Source organism: Sabethes cyaneus, chromosome 3, assembly GCF_943734655.1.
Source record: "Sabethes cyaneus chromosome 3, idSabCyanKW18_F2, whole genome shotgun sequence".
Taxonomy (NCBI): Eukaryota; Metazoa; Arthropoda; class Insecta; order Diptera; family Culicidae; genus Sabethes; species Sabethes cyaneus.
Genome location: NC_071355.1, coordinates 135,546,987 through 135,568,249, shown reverse-complemented (window position 1 = coordinate 135,568,249; position 21,263 = coordinate 135,546,987). Strand labels below are relative to the sequence as shown.

The 21,263-nt window shown below is 37.9% G+C and overlaps 1 protein-coding gene across 7 annotated transcripts in view; it reads left to right on the top strand.

The window, feature by feature from the left end:
• The first annotated feature begins 3,287 nt into the window (after positions 1–3,287).
• Positions 3,288–21,263, top strand: part of LOC128741322 (protein hu-li tai shao) — a 175,169-nt gene continuing 157,193 nt past the window's right edge. The window contains exons 1-2 of one of the 7 annotated variants that reach the window (XM_053837054.1): positions 3,375–3,444; positions 3,501–3,757. In XM_053837054.1, the coding sequence (XP_053693029.1) occupies positions 3,738–3,757 (20 nt within the window). In that variant the 5' untranslated portion in view covers positions 3,375–3,444; positions 3,501–3,737. Of the gene's footprint in view, positions 3,445–3,500; positions 3,758–4,368; positions 4,482–21,263 lie in introns of those variants that run through there. The other 6 variants (XM_053837055.1, XM_053837059.1, XM_053837060.1 and 3 more) reach the window with 6 other exon arrangements.

Below are 21,263 nucleotides of genomic sequence, written 5' to 3'. Positions count from 1 at the left end.
ATAGATTTTAAAACAAATAGTTAAATTTTTTGAATGAAAACTTTTTTTTAACATATATGTGTGAACAGGACTCATTTATTCCTCTATGTAGTATGAACTCTCCATTAAGGCTTTACAGAATATGTAGTACACCCTACCCAAGTAACCAAAAGTTCGGATAACGGTGTCTAACGAGGGTTAAGCAGCTTTATGTATATTCATCTATAACTTGTTAAGCAGCTTCACTTTTAAGTAATTAACCGAACTTTCAAGTTATCTTGAGTTCGCTGCATAGAACGCTAAGCAGCTTCGAAATAAACTGTCAAAAATTAAGAAAAAGCTAATATTTAGCAGCACTTCTATGTTCTATTTTTATACTTCTACCTAACTTCTATATTCGTTGCATTCGCCTGCTGTTGGGTTTGAATCCGGGCGTTCCGCGTTGTAACCCTATCCCGATCCATTGCGTCATATCTGCCGTATACAAGCGATGTGAACTTTGCTAAAGAGATATTCTTGAGTATAAGTATGTTTTAGAACTTTCAGCAGCTTTGTGCAGCGTGAGTTAATTATAGAACATTAAAGTTCGGAGTCAGGCAATCAAGTAATAGTGAGATATTTACCTACACCCGAGCCTACAGCATATGTTATTGATATGCGCATAGTTGAAAAATAATGAAAAGCATTGCATTCTAATTTATTCTATTTATTTACTGATAAAACATGTGCGATGATTAAATTTATTTGAGTGATGGAGTGAAATGAAAATGTTTACTGGTTTGATCACCAAAAATGTAAACATAAATATAATAACAATCATTTCGTGGCCAGAAGCATACAAGCAGAACTTGTTAGCAACTAAGGTTACTTCAAAACTTCATGTAGCACCCTAATAGCTTTGAAGTATCTATGAAGTACTTACAGCACTTCTTAAAGCATTTAGTTCTACGTACACTTGATATACACTACTAATCAGCAAAGAGGGTCTACGGAACTAAAAATGAACTAATTGTGAACTTTTGAGTTCGCTTGTCAAGTAATATTCGAACTTTTGGTTACTTGGGTACATCCCAAGTAACCACAAGCATTAACGCATAACCCCATATTGGCTGTAGCTCGGCATCGCTAATACCAGACAGCGGTATATCAGCAATTCGCATGGTTAAAACTTTTGTATAAACATTGCTAATGCGTTTAAGCATTATCGTAAATTAGCATTATTAAAAACACTATTTGCGTATATAATGTTACAATATGTTGCTTACAAGCTTTAGGACAAATCTTTAAAACGTACCGTAAATGTTAATAAAATGCTTATACCTGACTTCGTTTTTGCTTATTTACGGCCACTACTCATACTCTGTTTCACCTAACTGCTGCTGTCTTTTTTCAACCAATTGAATTCTAAAATCAACTATGAACGACGATTTAAGTACGACTAATTACAACCCACTCATCTATAACAGCTGTGGTTAAGATATCAAAGGCGCCAGCAAATGAACCATGCAGGGATACACGCACCCATAAGGTTCAAGTCTCATTAAAGGTAACATTTGAAATGCAAAAAAATCCATTCGTCGTAAATAATGAAGTAACGCATAGCTTGAGAAGCTGCTAGAACCAGCGGACTTAAAAAATAAATATGAAATAGGCGTTTTTGACAAGCTATCGCCCGCTTAGAGGCGCTGCATAAAAAAAGTGATGAAAAGTAAAATCGCTGTCAAACTCCATACATTTTTGAAAAAAACTGAAATAAAATGCATTTTTTGATTAACCCTTTCAATTGTCAGGATTTTAGATAGCGAAATATTGGAAGAAATTTGTTTATCTACGTTAAGGTTAGTGAAAATATTCGAATTAATTAACTTTATGGCAGAAAAATGTTAATGTTTGATTTTGTACCGCATAAAACAAAAGTACATAGAGTCAGCTGTAAAGTTTACATATCCTGGATAGAGAATCACCAATTATTTTCAGTCTTCAGCGTTTTCCAATGTGTTTTTAAGTGCTAACGGATTTATTTTTTTGATTAGCATCATCTGCACCAAGAACCAAACATATAACCTATCAGTTCGTAACCATAAATACACTTGCGAAGCTCTAATAATCTCCCGAAGCAGGAACAATATATATCAAATGAAAGGTAATGCTTTTTCTTACCTCTATTATCCATTTTCATCATTCCCACTTTTGGTAATTCAATAAAATATTACATTTAAAGTCGAGTTCCATATAGGTGCCAGCAAGCATTTTGGGAATTGCACTTTTTTTGTAGTTCCAATAATCACAACCAGGTAGCGAACGGTTGCTCTTAGTTTTGCTCGAATTCGCCTATATATTTATTTTTGTCTTTTGACACGCCGGCCGAATTGATGTTTTTATATTTTTTTCGCAAACAGGCTAAAAATAACGATATGTCGATAATGCAGGCGAAGCGATGTTTAATTCATGCCGTAATGGTGCTTTAGCAATTGCTATTATAATGCAGCTTCAATTTGACAATAGTGGGGCCCTTTTCCACTTTATTACTGCATTTATTGTACATGTAAGAAAATAACACATTATATGTAGAGTGACTATATACAGAGTGGCGACAAGTCATCCCAAATGTATGCAATGCGGTTTTTCCATGGTTTTTCTTTCTCTTTCCTGCATACGCGTTGGATAGGTCGTCTGCTCGATTGAAATGACACTGACAGATAATTATCATTCCAATTTTGACATTGTCGCCACTCTGTATATAGTCACTCTAATTATATGATATGCTCAGGGTTGCCACATGCACAGATTATTCTGTGTTTAACAGATATTTGAAAGAAATCGTCTGTACAGAATCTGTATGCATAGAATACAGATTTTCGCCAAATTACACAGATTAAACAGATTTTTGAGCTTTTACATGAGAGTGAAAGAGACGGAAATAGTCAGCAAAATGACTCTCTATCTCTTTCACTCTCATTCTTTTGCATTGGACAGATTTTCGCACAGATATTTTTCCTCGCCGTACAGATTGTCAGATTTTTTCAACAAAAAACACAAAACTATATGTGGCATCCCTGGATATGCTTTGTAGCGCACTATAAAGCATTACAATTGAATTGATATAAAGCTTCGTGGTTACTTGGGATGTCTTCACTTCTGGCATCTCTGGCTGCAAAGCTCAATATTGATATTCATGATGTGTATATAAGGTCTCTTGGTAACGCCGTGTCTATTTGTGTCGGTGCACGTTACCCCCTGGTTGTTAATCGAAAGTTATAATTATTTTCAGTGTATTTTAAACCTCAGAGATATATCATTTGGCAACACTTCGATTTTGCGCAAAGATTGTCTCATTCTGTTTCAGTAGTTCAGAAAGTGCATTTGACGCTGTGGTGAAAACCGGCTATTAATCGTTAAAAACTATATTAAACAAGGTGAATAGTCTTTAAAACAGTCTAGTCGTTTTTGCTTAATTGTTTTACGGTGCGTTATGTGTTCAATAGCAATTAGAAGTATGATAAAATGTGTTTCTAATTTAGGCCATTTGACCACTTTTCCCTCATCGAGCACGAGAGCAAAGGGCGTATGCTTAACTGCTTGAAAATGGGAGCGTTTGGGAGAGTAGAGTAAGGTTGTGTGCGAGACACCTATGTAGTGATGAACCAAGTTGATTGAAAGTTGAAAGCAAATATGATGTAGGGTTTTGGCTTTCAAATGTTATCAGATATACGATGTCAGTATTCTGGACAAATATAACTATGTAGGACTGAAACGAGATGCAGATTAAATTGAAAAAGTAAGCATCAAACCATTTTCGGCAGATTTTCCAGTTTACTTTGTATACGCGAAGTTGGTGAAAATACTGTTGTGGGAAGATGTATCTACCTACTTGGGTCAGTTTAAAATAAAAAAAAACAAAGAAGAAAGTTTGATTGCAGCCTACTTTTAAATGACAACACAAAACAGAAAATTTACGCAAGTAGTGTAGTTGGACTGTAATTGACAAGTATCATAAGCTGACCTTCGTATCCAAATTACTTTTATAACGAATATCCACGTATATTTTTCGTGTTGAAAAAGGGTTTTAGAAGTGCAGGCGGACGCAATAAAAAAATCATAATGCAATTCAACTTATGGTTTATCTCTAGCACATTTTGTGTCAGACAAGATTTTTTTTAAATATTTTAATTTATGTTATCAGTAGGTATAGTATTCTAGTCACTATAGCACACAAGAAGCTTCCTGGAATAATAAATTTCTCAGAATTGTAAATTGTGTTTTTTGTGATGATCAAAATTTGATTTAATCTTAATATTGTTGAATATACGTAAATTGAGCGGAAGGTGATGATGTCATTTTCATGTATTCACGAATGAGTGTATGAAGCCTTTTCTGTACGTTTCATACTAACACAACGCTTTGCTGTCGAAGCGGTGAGTGCATACTTTCGAAATTTTGGTCTAGATAGAGACACCAATACAACATGCACCGGGCCTAAATGTTTGGACAAGACAAACGAGGTTGGTTTGATTTAATTCGACAGAAACTTTCGGATGTGATAACAAGATTCGCTAGTATTAGACAATTTGCGGTGATATAGGTACTTGGTTTTATTTTATATTAGGTAGTAACCATCGTTTTTTTTTTTTTGAAAATCGTTTACTGGTTATGTACCTATACATAGAGGAGAGGTAAAATTCCAGTTTGTTTCAAATATTTTTTTATTATACAGTTGGATTTCGAATTTGGCAATAAATACGTGTCGCCTATGTTGCCAAAATCGAAACCGTGCCAAAATCGAGACCCTTTTTTAATATGAAAAAATTGAATGTAAGTGCGTTAGAAATTAACTAAATGTTATTAATCAACCATTGCAACCTTTTTATGTATACAAAATCCGCCAAAAGCTATTCGTGCGGTGCAAGTAAGTTTTTGGCGATCTGCGGTAAGACGTAGTCCTACGGCAATAAAAATATTGTGCGAAACCGCAATTGTTTTCATGAACACACTTAGGGCAATATGTTTTCGTCATTTAAAGTATGTATGCGGAAACTGACTGATGTTTAAGCATATTTTTAGAAGTAAAATATTTTATGTTGCCAAAAACGGACACTTTTGTTGCCAAAATCGAGGCATGCCAAAATCGAACCATGCCAAATTCGAAATCCCACTGTAGTCACTTTAACTGCTTAGGTAATTCGTGACTTCTGCGGGGTTGGGATTTGAACTCGGGTCCTAGGCGTGAGAGGCGTGAATGCTAACCACTACGCCGGTATTCACCCCAGTTTGTTTCAAACAGTATGATTGTTGTTTTAAGCCTCAATAAAATATTTTTTAAAACAACTGGAAAATATCGTTTCAAATAGAAATACTATTGGAATCAAAAAATAACAGTTTTGAATTGAAAGTACAGTATTTTCAAATTGGAATTTAAAATTGATATAACAATAACGATTTTTATTTCAATCATACATATCAGTTGGAAACAAAATGAAATTTCTGTTTATATTAATTGAGTATTTAATACTTTTAATCCTAGATTTAATCTGAAAATTGAAATTTGAAAATTCGACAAAATTAGATGAGCCAGTTATGAATACAAAATATTTTATATGTCTTTTTTTACACGGTTTGTTTTTTTCGATTACTCAAGAACGGTGTAACTTAGGGGCCATTTACAAACTACGTGACGAATGTCGGGCCGCTCCCAAATGTATTGAGAAATAGATGAATGGTCCCTGTGTTGCCCCGTTCTTAATGATCGAAAAAACAAACCGTGTAAAAAAAGTACTTGAGTGTATAGGGAATACGGAACAGTCTGAATCTGGAACTTCAAAGACTAGACATTGGTATAATTTGTATAAACTTTATCAATTCAGGCTGCGAACCATTTCGCGAAATTTTTAACTTTTTGGTTAAAATGTGACAGTTCGATGGTTTTTTACCTTCCGTCGAAAATAGCCCTGCTCGGGAGCATGGTTTTGACAGTTCGATGGTTCGCTTCTGAGAGCCTATGAGATATGCACAGGTGAGGAATAGAGCTTCGACGTGTTTCACTGATTTGCCATTGGTTCCATTTGCTTGATTAGTTCTCGAGTTATGAAGAAATTTGTATTTTATTTGCATGGAATCTTCCCTTCTTAAAGAAAGCAAAGGTTCTAATTCACCTTCACCATAGAAAAAATTCCCTCCTTGTTAAAAGACGGATGTGTCTCATTATACCATAGAAAAAAATCCTGCTTTCTAAAGCCTCCACCTGCCAAATTTCATTCCATTTTCTTGATTAGTTCAAGAGTTATGAGGAAATTTGTATTTCATTTGTATGGGAGCCCCCCTCCCTCTTAGAAGGGGAAGGGATCTCAGTACACCACAGAAAAAATTCTTACCTCCAAAAACCCGCACATGTCAAATTTGGTTCCATTTGCTTGATTAATACTCGAGTTATGATGAAATTTGTATATTATTTGTATGGGAGCCGCCCCCCCTCCTAAAGAGGGAAGCAAGGGGTCTCAATTTACCATAGAAAAAATTCATGCCTTCAGAAACCCCTACATTCCAAAATTAGTTCCATTTGCTTGTTTAGTTGTAGAGTTATGAGGAAATTTGTATTTCATTTGTATGGAAGCCTCCCCACTTAGAAGGGGAAACCTCTCCCCGCTTTAGGAGGGGGGGCTCCTATACAAATGAAATATAAATTTCCTCATAACTCGAGAACTAATTAATCAAATGGAACCATATTTGGTATGTGGGTGTTTTTGGAGGCATGAATTTTTTCTATGATGAATTAGGACCCCTCTCCTTTTTTAGGAGGGGGTTAACCATGTCAATGGAAATAACAAACTGCGACAAAGGTACAGAAAGTCGTGGAACATTTTCGATGGCTACGGCTACATCCTGCGATCCGAGATGCTCATTGGTGAAAAGGTTATTGAAATGAGAACGGAACAAGTTGGCAATGTCAGCGGTGGAGTCGGCTTCGAACAGACCATTCGACATCGTAGAGGGTAATCCCGATTCTTTACGTTGCTCATTCACGCCAAAAACCTTTTGGGTTTGCTTTGAGACGGCGTTGCAGATTGTTCTGATGGGCGTTATACAGGCGATCATTGAGTTGTTTATAGGTAGTATTTATTTCTACGTATCTTATTCTCGTGGCATCAGTGCGGCACTTGCTGTGTCGTCTAAGGGCTGCAGTTTAATCGTTTTAAGGCGCTTGAGATCAGCGTTCGCCCAGGCTGGTTTAGGCGGTACGCGCTTAGACTTGACGGGCACGAACCGGTCGATAGCAAATGCAAGAATGCTAGAAATGGTAAATGCAGCGAGACTACTGTGTTACCTGACTCACTGCGAATATGCGTTGTGTTCGCGTTCGTGTTGGTTCGAAAGGTTTCGAAAAATAACGCCCTTGTATCGAAAATATCGTTAATTTTGATCACTAAAAATAACGTACTTAAACGTTATATTTCAAGTGCCAGTAGTACGCAATAATTGTATTGTGAAACTGAATTGTTATTTATGCATCTTTTTACAAGCTAAATGCAATAACAAAAGCACAACTTATAAAAAATCGTTTGTTATCGATATTAGCTACATATGTGTTATAAACGAATAAAACGTATGGTTACGTTTTATTTCAATAACACGTATATTCGCAGTGAGTCAGGTAAAACAGTAGCATCATAATCGCGGAGAACCTCCTCCCAACCAACGTGGACCAGAAAATCGTTTATACCGTTGAAGTTGGTTTTACTAAACTCATATGAGAGGCTTTCGGAAGTATCCCGGAAGCGTTGCTGTGGCCTGATCTTTAATTGCGTTAGTAAAGAAGGATGATGCCTGCAGATCTTTACGAGTGGTACCGGAGCTTCCGTAACCGTACAGTCTACGCACAGCTCGTCACTAACGAAGCACAGATCAAGGGTCCGATGATTCTCGTTTTCAATACCATTCATCTGTTTAAGTCCAGCGGTGCTAAATGTATCGAGCAGTTTTCGTGGGGCTATGTCTATGGACGATCGAGAGGCTTGGTTTTTGTTACACGCAAAAATCTCAAAGCATTCCAAATTTTATTTTCGATTCATAATTCTTAAAGTGATCGCCGGACAATTTTACATGACTAACCTTGTGTTTTGTCTTGACCTTTAATGAGGCATATAATTAATTTATATATTATACTACTGTGTTACCTGACTCTGCGAATATGCGTTGTGTTCGCGGGATCGTGTTGGTTCGAAAGGTTTTGAAAAATGTCGCCTTTGTATCGAAAATATCGTTAATTTTGATCACTAAAAATAACGTACTTAAACGTTATATTTCAAGTGCGAGTAGTACGCAATAATTGTATTGTGAAACTTAACAATTCAGTTATGCAACTTTTTACAAATTAAATGCTCCCTACGATAAAACTGGACCTTGTCGTGGTGTAGGGCTTTTTAACTAATCAGTAAATGAACAGCGGTCACGTTTACTTCTGAATGAGGGTATATATAAAAATACTTTTGTGATTTCAAGTGGGACTCGGGGTAAAAATGTACCAAATGTGATTGTTGCGTTGTTCAGAAAGTGCTTTTATTCCGTTTAAGAATAAGGCCAGTATGGGGATCTCTGACAATAGATGAAGTTTACTGGGATTCATCCCTATTTATCACAACTGTCACAAATATCTCCAAAAAATGTCGGATTGATTGAGTTGGTCGGGGGCTTAGGGTTAGTAAGGGGATGTAAGCGGGATACCTGATCCGATTGGATGCCGAAGCACTTCTTGGTAATAGCACTTCTTAGGTAGCAGATGGGAAAATTAGGTCAATTCGTGTCGCGTGTTCGAGTTTCGGCTAGGCGGCGCTGCTACATAGAGTAGGATTTTTGCACTGGTCCCGAGGCTGTCCTGAGCTCTGATGGCCGCCCGCGGGCTCTGTCGATAGGAAGGGGTCGAGTCTTAAAGATACGTTTAAGCCCAGAGCTTTACAGTACTTTGGTCTCGAGGGTTGGAAGGCGGGCGAGTCTCTATATTTTGAAGCTTCTGTCGACTACCGCGAACGTCCAGCTTGTGCTGCGCTCAATTTACTTTGTATCGTGGGAATGCACTGTGAATGCTAAGGGGATGAAAGATTAAATTTGCTTACCTATTGGTTCATTTGTGGTTGTTTGTGTTGGAAAACTGAAAGCGGGAGCGCGGTTGAAGACCGGTGTCAGGCGGGGCTGACGAATCCTCCACTTCTTCACTATACCACATATTGCAACTCGAGTGGTACAAAAAGTCCAAAGCACATTTACAAATTCGATCTATTATTTTTCTTCTCATCATCATCATTATCATCATCATCATTATATTTAAAATATGACATTCCGGCCTTTGGCAGAGAGATCTTAGAGTCAGTTCGTGGAGCCCGCGCAGGGCCGAAACGCCTCCGCCTGCGGGTATTGGCGTGACGGCTATGCTTGGAGCTCTACCTGTGTTTTAGTGGGCGCCAGTGCCTGTCTCGTCAGGTAGAACTGATGTTTGAGGTCTCCCTGACACTTTGTTGACAATACAAAAGGGCCCAGCGCAGAGTTTTATACGCTATTAAGCGACCAGTTGGATAACCCGAAAAAAAGGAAAAAAAAGGAAAAAAAAAACTTTTTACAAATTAAATGCTATAACAAAAGCACTTATAAAAAATCGTTTGTTATCGATATTAACTGCATACGCGTTATCTATACCTATAAAGAAGGATTTCTGTCTGTCTGTCTGTCTGTCTGTCTGTCTGTCTGTCTGTTTTGTGTTCCTTATAGAATCAAAAACTACTGAACCAATCGGCGTGAAAATTTGCATGTAGAGGTTTTTAGGGCCAGGAAAGGTTTTAGTGATGGTTAGAGACCCCTCCCCCCACTAAGAGGGGGGGCTCCCATACAAATGAAACACACATTTCTGCATAATTCGAGAACTAATTAAGCAAATAGAACCAAATTTGGCATGTGGGTGTTTTCGGTGACAAGAATTTATTCTAGGGTAATTTGAGACCCCTCCCCTCTTTATAAGGGGAATTATAACTCCTCTCCCCTTTAAGAGGGGGGGTTTCCATACCAATTTCCTCATAACTCGAGAACTAATCAAGCAAATGGAACCAAATTTGGCATGTGAAGGTTTTCGAGGGCAAGAAAATTTTCTATGTTGAATTAGGACCCCTCCTCACTTTAAGAGGGGGGGCTCCTGTACAAATGAAATACCAATTTCCTCATAACTCGAGAACTAATCAAGCAAATGGAACCAAATTTGGCATGTGTGTGTTTTTGAAGACAAAATTTTTTTCTATTATGAATTGGGACCCCTCCCCACTTTAAGAGGGGGGGGGGGGCTCCTATACAAACGAAATACAAATTTCCTTATAACTCGAGAGCTAATCCAGCAAATGGAACCAAATTTGGCATGTAGGTGTTTTTGGAGGCAAGAATGTTTTCTATGATGAATAAGAACCTCTCCCCACTTTAGGAGGGGGGGCTCCTATACAAATGAAATACAAATTTCCTCATAACTCGAGAACTAATCAAGCAAATAGAACCAAATTTGGCATGTGGGTGTTTTCGGTGACAAGAATTTATTCTATGGTAAATTGAGACCCCTCCCTCTTTATAAGAGGAATTGTAACTCCTCTCTCCTTTAAGAGGGGGGGCTGCCATACAAATTTCCTCATAACTCGAGAACTAATCAAGCAAATGGAACCAACTTTGGCATGTGAAGGTTTTCGAGGGCAAGAAAATTTTCTACGGTGAATTAGGACCCCTCCCCACTCTAAGAGGGGGGGCTCCTGTACAAATGAAATACAAATTTCCTCCTAACTCGAGAACTAATTAAGCAAATAGAACAACATTTGGCATGTGGGTGTTTTTTTTGGTGACAAGAATTTATTCTATGGTGAATTGAGACCCCTCCCCTCTTTATAAGAGGAATTATAACTCCTCTCCCCTTTAAGAGGGGGGACTTCCATACAAATTTCCTCATAACTCGAGAACTAATCAAGCAAATGCAACCAAATTTGGCATGTGAAGGTTTTCGAGAGCAAGAAAATTTTCTATGGTGAATTAGGACCCCTCCCCACTTTAAGAGGAGGGGCTCCTGTACAAATGAAATACAAATTTCCTCATAACTCGAGAACTAATCAAGCGAATTGAACCAAATTTGGCATGTGTGTGTTTTTGGAGACAATTTTTTTTTGAATGATGAATTGGGACCCCTCCCCACTTTAGGAGGGGGGGTCCTGTACAAACGAGATACAAATTTCCTCATAACTCGAGAACTAATCCAGCAAATGGAACCAAATTTGGCATGTAGGTGTTTTTGGAGGCAAGAATTTTTTCTGTGATGAATTAGGACCTCTTCCCACATTAGGAGGGGGGGCTCCAATACAAATGAAATACAAATTTCCCCATAACTCGAGAACTAATCAAGCAAATGGAACCAACTTTGGCATGTGAAGGTTTTCGAGGGCAAGAAAATTTTCTACGGTGAATTAGGACCCCTCCCCACTCTAAGAGGGGGGGCTCCTGTACAAATGAAATACAAATTTCCTCCTAACTCGAGAACTAATCAAGCAAATAGAACAACATTTGGCATGTGGGTGTTTTTGGAGGCAACCATTTTTCCCATGATGAATTAGGACTTCTTACCTTTTTAGGAGGGGGGGGGGCTCCCATTCAAACGAAATACAAATTTGCTCATAACTTTAGAACTAATCAAGTAAATGGAACCAAATTTGGCATGTGAGAGTTTTAGATGGCAGAATTTTTTTTCTGTGGTGTATTACGACCCCTTTCCCTTTTAAGAGGGTGGGCTTCCATACAAATGAAATACAAATTTCCTTATAATTTGAGTACTAATCAAGCAAATGGAACCAAATTTAGCATGTAGGAGATTTTTGAGTCTTGAATTTATTTTATGATAGTTAGAGACCTCTCACCCCTGTGGTAGGGGGATATGGACTCTCATACAAATAAAACAGAAATTTTGGCAAAACTCAAAAACTAATCCAACTCGAGAAATTCGAGACTCTTCCATAAAACATTAATCAATAACAAGACCACAAAAACTATCTATAGTAACACTAGATCATTCAGGACGAGCCGGTCGCGAGTGTTGCCGGTGACCCGCCGTCGGAAGCGCCGCCCACTGGGGGACTTGCAAAACTCGAGAAGTGATAAAGATCATCCGAGATTCATGATTTATGTACAACACAGGTTAATTTGTGGCAATACGAAGTTTGTCGGGTCAGCTAGTAAACGAATAAAACGTATGGTTACGTTTTATTTCAATAATACGCATATTCGCAGTGAGTCAGGTAAAACAGTAGCTAACCCGACAAACTTCGTATTGCCACAAATTAAACTGTTGTACACTCAAGTCGCTTTTTACGCGCAGGATACGTCCCGCGTAAATCAAAACCGCGCAAATTCTGAAAACCGCGTAGAAAAAACCAAAATTTCACGTAAAAAAAACTGTGGATTTCAACACTACGCGAAAAAATAGACGTTTTGAGCACATCCGCGTAAATTCCGAAAACCGTGTAAAAAAACCGCGTAAATTCCGAAAACCGCGTAAATTCCGAAAACTGCGAAAAATAGTCGCGTAAAAAGAAACCGTGTAAAAAAACGCGTAAAAAGCGACTTCAGTGTACATAAATCGTGAATCTCGGATGACCTTTGTCACAATATCAAGTTTTGCAAGTTTTTGAGGAGTTCATGGGCGTTTTAATATACAAATTTTCCTCACAGTAAAGTGGAAAACAACTCCCCCCATTGCTTAGCCTAATAAAATAAAGCGGATATCATTTAAATAATCGCTATCATTACAAACCATTTCGCCGAATACCTTTTTGCAGAACATCAATTCTCGGATGATCATAACGGAGAATATAGGGTTTCGCAGAGTACCATTTCGCGAAAAACCTTACGCGTGATGTACCATTTCACGGAAAATCTTTTCGTGGAAAGTACCATTTCGCAGGGGTAACCCAACTGAAAGAAAGTAATGGAGGTCAGTAGATCTAGAAAAGTAAATAAACCTGGATAGAGGTGATCTCTACGGGGGGCTGCCCCCGTGCAGTGGCCGGCGCTTCCGACGGCAGGTCACCGGTCACCCCTGAATCATCTAGTGTAACTATTGATGGTTTTTGTGCAGAGTATAAATTACAGCCACAAAGAATCGCCCAAGCCTTTATTGCTTAGTCAACTGAATAAGACTCACTGTGCTTAGCAGTCAGGTCTTTGAACGCGGTCGGAATCTAGACGGCAACGTTGCCGACACAACGATGCACCGAACTGTTCAGACAGCTCGTCGCATCGGCGGCATAGTGTAACGCTGCCGAGATGGTATATAGCGCGAGGCATGTTCTGATGCTGGCATAAGCGATATATTGTACCAAGGGCATTCAACCCCCACATCTCTCCTCTTCTCTCATGGTGAAATATGAAAAAAAAACTTGATATAAAAGCATAGAAAAAAAGCCTGATTTACATACTTCACAAAAAAAAATTATTAACGAATTTGCCATTTACTATATTCATTTAGAGATAAAAGCCGACTTTGTCATGCATTCAACTGATATATCCCAAGCGAACAAAATCCTGAAAATAACTCTTTTCAATGAAATTGTGAGTGAGTTTGTAGCAGAGGTTAATTCCCTGTATCTGATCACCCGAAAGGTGCAACTGTTCGGTATCACTGCCAGCACTTGTATTATTGAAATCCTTAGCAATTTCGAAATTCATTTTAAATCAACACCATTAAGAACACGACTTACGGGTACCTGGTTAAGTTACCTGGTGAAAACATCTGAATATTCTAGCACATCCCCCTTCATATCATTGAATTTCCTCTGAGAGAAAACACAAGTTGCCGAATCTTTCGGGATTGAAGATGATTCGACTCGTAGGGTAAGCCTGAGAGCAACTTTTCCTTCACGTAATTGCCGTTTTTCTCTTTTCAGCAATGTGAAAAACTATCCTTTTTTCTAATCTGTCAAGTAAACTTTTCTTCCCCCGTTTTGATGTGTCCTTCTGGACCCGCACGATTCTCTGCCTGGGGACTTTGTCGAGACGATACGAAGTACCTTTACGTCTTGTTCATTTCACTTAACATTCATTACATATCATAAGACTATTTTTCTGAGGCACTCTTTTTAACAAACAGTTTCCCCTGACCTCATGGCAGCAACCATTTTAACTACCAAAAATCCAAATAAATCAATAGTTCAAACCTATATAATTACTAGATTATGTACATGTCTGGTACTTGATTCCCACTAAATATAACTGTTATTTCGACAATGTTCATATAAAACCATTTTATTTATCTCTGGTCATATCGAGCAGTTTCACCTATGGTCGTACCGAACCATATACATCATTCAACAATCATCGTTCGAAATCATTTAATTCATTTATGGTCGTACCGAACCATATACATCGTTCAACAATGATTGTACCAAGTCATTTAGTCATCTATGGTCGTACCGAACCATATACATCATTCAACAATGATCGTATCGAATCATTGTTATAACATTTGTGCCTAAAGCAAAATGAAATGTAGCTTAGCCGGCCGAATGCCAACAGATTCATACTATCAACATTGGCCGGCTGTCGTTATCGTCCAACAGCCAGTAAGAATTCACGAAATTCACTCGTGATTCGAACAATTTCCCATTTGAGTAAGTTATCGTCGTTGTGAACGTGACAGGACTAAGTAGCACAATAATAAACAGCGGCCTTGATATTGCGTAAACTACTATAACTATTTCAAATCAAAAATATAGTGCTAAACGCAAAATAGCATTATTCATATATATACATTCATGTGTATTCAAACCATTTAACATCTTTTTCTGAAAAAAAAAAGATTATAAAAACTGTCTGTCTGTCTGTCCGTATGTTCCTTATAGAATCGAAAACTACTGAACCAGTCGGCATGAAAATATGCATGTAGAGGTTTTTTGGGGCCAGGAAAGGTTTTAGTGATGGTTAGAAACCCCTCCCCCCACTAAGAGGGGGGGCTCCCATACAAATGAAACACAAATTTCTGCATTACTCGACAACTAATCAAGCAAATAGAACAAAATTTGGCATGTGGGTGTTTCCGGTGACAAGAATTTATTCTATGGTAAATTGAGACCCCTCCCCTCTTTATAAGGGGAATTATAACTCCTCTCCTCTTTAAAAGGGGGGGCTTCCATACAAATTTCCTCATAACTCGAGAACTAATCAAGCAAATGGAACCAAATTTGGCATGTGAAGGTTTTCGAGGGCAAGAATATTTTCTATAGTAAATTAGGACCCCTCCCCACTTTAAGAGGGAGGAGCTCCTGTATCAAAGAAACACAATTTTCCTCATAACTCGAGAACTAATCAAGTAAATGGAACCAAATTTGACACGTGGGTGTTTTTGGAGACAAAATTTTTTTCTATGATGAACTGGGACCCCTCCTCACTTTAGGAGGGGGGGCTCCTATACAAATGAAATACAAATTTCCTCATAACTCGAGAGCTAATCAAGCAAATGGAACCAAATTTGGCATGTGAAAGTTTTCGAGGGCAAGAATATTTTCTATGGTGAATTAGGACCCCTCCCAACTTTAAGAGGGGGGGGGCTCCTATACAAACGAAATACAAATTTCCTCATAACTCGAGAACTAATCAAGCAAATGGAACAAAATTTTCCATGTGGGTGTTTTTGGAGACAAAATTTTTTTCTATGATGAATTGGGACCCCTTCCCACTTTAGGAAGGGGTGCTCCTATACCAATGAAATGCAAATTTCCTCATAACTCGAGAATTAATCAAGCAAATGGAACCAAATTTGGCATGTGAAAGTTTTCTAGGGCATGAATATTTTCTATGGTGAATTAGAACCCCTCCCCACTTTAAGAGGGGGGGCTCCTATACAAACGAAATACAAATTTCCTCATAACTCGAGAACTAATCAAGCAAATGGAACCAAATTTGACACGTGGGTGTTTATGGAGACAAATTTTTTTTCTATGATGAACTGGGACCCCTCCTCACTTTAGGAGGGGGGCTCCTATACAAATGAAATACAAATTTCCTCATAACTCGACAGCAAATCAAGCAAATGAAACCAAATTTGGCATGTGAAAGTTTTCGAGGGCAAGAATATTTTCTATGGTGAATTAGGACCCCTCCCAACTTTAAGAGGGGGGGCTCCAATACAAACGAAATACAAATTTCCTCATAACTCGAGAACTAATCAAGCAAATGGAACTAAATTTGGCACGTGGGTGTTTTTGGAGACAAAAATTTTTTCTATGATGAATTGGGACCCCTACCCACTTTAGGAGGGGGGGGCTCCTATACAAATGAAATTCAAATTTCCTCATAACTCGAGAACTAATCAAGCAAATAGAACCAAATTTGGCATGTGGAGGTTTCTGGAGGCAAAAATATTTTCTATGGTGAATTAGGACCCCTCCCAACTTTAAGAGGGGGTGCTGCTACACAAATAAAATACAAATTTACTCATAATTCGAGAACTAATCAAGCAAATGGAACCATATTTGGCATGTGGGTGTTTTTGGAGGCAACCATTTTTTCTATGATGAATTAGGACCCCTTACCTTTTTAAGAGGGGGGGCTCTCATACAAACGAAATACAAATTTCCTCATAACTCTAGAACTAATCAAGCAAATGGAACCAAATTTGTCATGTGGATGTTTTTGTAGGCAAGAATATTTTCTATGGTATATTTTCTATGGATTTCCCCACTTTAAGAGGGGGGGGGGAGGCTCCTATACAAATGAAAAACAAATTTCCTCATAACTCGAGAACTAATCAAGCAAATCGAACCAAATTTGACATGTAAGGGGTTTTGGACGCAAGATTTTTTTCTATGGTGAATTGAGACCCCTCTTCTTTAGAAAGCGAGTTATGGCCTATCTCCCCTTTAAGAGGGTGGGCTTCCATACAAATGAAATGCAAATTTCCTCTTATCTCGAAAACTAATCAATCAAATGGAACCAAATTTGGCATGTGGGAGTTTTAGATGGCAGAATTTTTTTCTATGGTGAATTACGACCCCTTCCCCTTTTAAGAGGGGAGCTCCCATACAAATGAAATTCAAATTTCCTTATAACTTGAGAACTAATCAAGCAAATGGAACCAAATTTGGCATGTGGGAGATTTTGGAGTCTTGAATTCATTTTACGATAGTTAGAGACCTTTCACCCATGTGGTAGAGGGATTTGGACTCTTATACAAATAAAACAGAAATTTTTGCGAAACTCAAAATCTAATCGAACTCGAGAAATTCGAGACTTCCATAAAACATTAGTCAATACAAGACCACAAAAACTATCTATAGTAACACTAGATCATTCAGGACGAGACGGTCGCGAGTGTTGCCGGTGACCCGCCGTCGGAAGCGCCGCCCACTGGGGGGCTTGCAAAACTCGAGATAGTGACAAAGATCATCCGAGATTCATGATTTATGTACAACACAGGTTAATTTGTGGCAATACGAAGTTTGTCGGGTCAGCTAGTAATTCATAAACTGTATTTCACTCGCGTTACGTATATATTTTATTCGGGTTTCTTGAGCGATTCTGCGCTGCAACACGTACCGAAAAAAACTAACATGGCACAATTGTTCGATTAGAACAACCTGCACGGTCGCCATTGTGCAGAGTATAAATTATAGCCACAAAGAATCGCCCAAGCCTTTATTGTTTAATCAACTGAATACGACTGTGTGCTAAGCAGTCAGGTCTTTGAACGCGGTCGGAATCTAGACGACAACGATGATTGCCGACACGACGATGCACCGAACTGTTCAGAAAGCTCGTCGCATCGGCGGCATAGTGTAACGCTGCCGAGATGGTATATAGCGCGAGGCATGTTCTGATGCTGGCATAAGCGATATATTGTACCAAGGGCATTGTACTCCCACAGTTTTTAGTTTTAACAACACCTATTGACTAATGTTTTATGAAAGAGTAAAATTTCTCGAGTTCAATTAGTTTTTGACTCACGCAAAAATTTCTGTTTTATTTGTATGAGCGTCCTTATCCCCCTAACACAGGGGTGAGGGGTCTCAAACCAGCCTAAAAAAATTCCTGCTTTCAAAACCCCCCACATGCCAAATTTAGTTCCGTTTGCTTGATTAGTTCTCTAGTTATGAGGATGTTTCTATTTCATTTGCATAGGGACCCCCCCACTAATGAAGGGGAAGGGGTCATAATTCCCCCCCTAAAGAGAGGAGGATTGTTTTGCTTGTTTTAATACGATTGGAAAGTAATTTCACTTTCAGAGTAGGAAAAATGACTGTGCAAAGTTGAGTCGGTTCATTGAAATAAAATTATTTTGTATCGTTTGGTTCCTGTCGAGGAGCAAGAGACTGTTGAAAATATAGAGTAAGGAGGGGTAAAAGTACGATGCGGGTAAAAGTGCGATTCAATGATTTATCAGTGCGGATTCCGAGTAAATTGACTACATTGGCATGGATGGGTGAGTACTTTGACAGCTTAAATCCATCATAAACATTTGTTGTTTACGAATCATAGTGGCTGAGTTATGGGTAAAAGTTATTTTAGAACGGTTTTGATGTAATATTTCGTTGTACGGCAAATACGATATCAACAGGAGGATATTACTTATTCACAAATTGTAGCAGCGTTTTACATCACTCAAATATCTCTCTTGAAATTGCGGTGAGAAGAATTTACAGAATATATGTTGCTTTTCCATAATTTAATCAAACCCCGTCAAGCGCCTAGCGGGGCAAAAGTTCGATTTATTGACGGGGTAAAAGTTCGATTCATGGATCGAGAATCTAACTCATTTTACTGACGGGACGACGACACTATGCAAGTCCTTGCGACTTGTAAGGCACTGCGGGCGACGCTGTTGTTATACAGCTTTACAATGCAGACAATTCATTTTCCCGAAGGAAAACTTGGAAAACCCTGATACTATTCGTGGCTGTTCGAAGTTTGAATCACTCCTCAAAACGTGATACAAATTTCGAACACTTTAGTTTATCTAATATCTTTGAAATGATGCATGAAATATTGTATTTTAACTATGCTTTAGTACTTACCTAATACTCGCGAAGTGGGAAGGTAAATGTTCTAAAATTGGTAAAATAATGCAAACGAAAATAAAACTACATTTGCACGAAACGCTAAGAGCAAGAGCGAACCTAGCGAAAACAAAAATTTGTGTCACCCTATTAGGCGGATTCACGGTTACCCTAAAAGTGTAAGAAAATGTGCTATATTTTAATTAACTGCTCCAAAGAAACACCAGTTGAAAAATTACACATTTTTACTATGTTATTCTGTTTTTGAGGTTTGGTCCCATTAAAGTTTTCTTGAATAAATTTCATCAATCATTTTTAAATATCTTTTGACCAGTACGACCAATTCTTATCAAATTTGGCAGATACATTTGCAGTGTTAAGACTTCTCGTTTAATACTAAAACAATTGAAACTAGATAAATTGTCGTTAAAATCGCTATAAAGTATAGTAAATTTTAACGTAAGGACTGTATCGAAAAGTAATTAGCAACTTTTAAAATGATTTTACTCAAAAATGGATAAAGTTTTATGTGCGTGCAAGCAAAAGTTTGTTTAAATATCTTAAAATAGTTGTGCTATCGATTTGTTTCCATTATTTTTTTACTTTTCGCTATGCCTCGGATTAATCTTGAAATCAGAAAAAAAATTCTGCACACTTGATACACTGAAAACGGTGTTTTCTTCCAACCAAATAGCAGAACGGTTTAAAGTACACCACACAAGTGTAAAAATATCATCGATATATAAGGAAGAGTTATCCTTGAAGGATCTGCCTTGGTCCGGTAGATTCAGAAGTAATAAGTCATATTAAACGACACCGATTGGTAACAACATCTTATTTGGCTAAAATACTTAAAACAAGCATTGAAATAATTCAGTGAATCAACGTCAGGAACTCCGTAAAGACAAACAAGAAGCATGAGGATTCTAAGAAATCCGGAGAGCAACAATCTCGAGTCTAAATAAGGGCACGGTAACTATAAACGGATAATAGTCAACGGCAACAACTGCATCTATATGGACGACGAAACTTACGTCAAACAGGATTGTAAAGCGCTTCCAGGGCCGAAGTTCTACACTAAATCGGCGGACGAGGTGGTGAACGATACCGACAGTACGATTGCGCTGAACAAAATTGGGCAGAAGGTTTAAGTATGGTAAGCTATTTGTACTTATGGTCTGCGATGCGTATTTTCTTCGCAAAGTGTGCAATAAATGCTCAAATTTACAAAGATGAATAATTGTAAAAAAGATTGTGGCCCCTCAACAAACAGTATTAGTTTCCCCCTCTCTTTTGGCCGAATTTGGCATCTGTACATTGCGCTAATCCTGTACAACAGTGCCTTTCAGACAGTAATATCCAATTCGTCGAGAAAAACATCAATCCACCAAATTGTCCAGAGCTCCGGCCAATTGAACGTTACTGGTCGATTGTGAAGAGAATTTTCAGGAGGGAAGGAACAGTTTCCCAATGCATGGAGGAATTCAAGAAAAATTGAACAGTAGCATCCAGGAAATGCATAAAAGCTACTGTGCAGAATTTGCTGGGAGGAGTTTCATTAAAAGTGCGCTCATTCTTTAGAACTTAATATTTTGACTAATGTAAGACATGTTATTGTTTCAAGTCGTACTGATCTTCAATAAACCGAAAACAAAAATTGAAATAATCGCATTTCATTTTTATTCACGGATAATTGTTGCTAAAGACTTTTCGATACAGTCCTTATAACTTCAATTGCTCATACCTTTCAAACTAAAAGTCCAATCAAAAAACAATTCAATAGTGATGTATCCGGTATATAACCTTTCAAATGAGATTGACAGCGCATAAATCGGTTTTGCCATCTCTGAGAAACAGGCGATAATTATTACCTTGTCAAAACACGTTTTTAAGCATAACTTTTAAACTGCTTGTTTGTTTTCAATAAAACTTGCTGAAAATATTTTTAATAGCAAGAGCTCATTGAAATCGGCTGTGTGGTTCCGGGGAAAATCGTGTCACGTAGTTTTAACATTTTTGCTTATAAGGCCATTACAAATATTTTATTTTTATTTAAGGTTTAAACGTGAAAACCGGCACAGACAATTGATTTTATAAAAAGAAATTTGACTCATATCCTACAAATTATTTTTTTGCCCCCCGATTTTTCAAGTCAATTTCCAAGGGGGGGGGGGGTGACAAAAACTTTAAATATGATTTGCAATGGCCTAACTTTTAAACGAAACATCGGACCAGGAAACA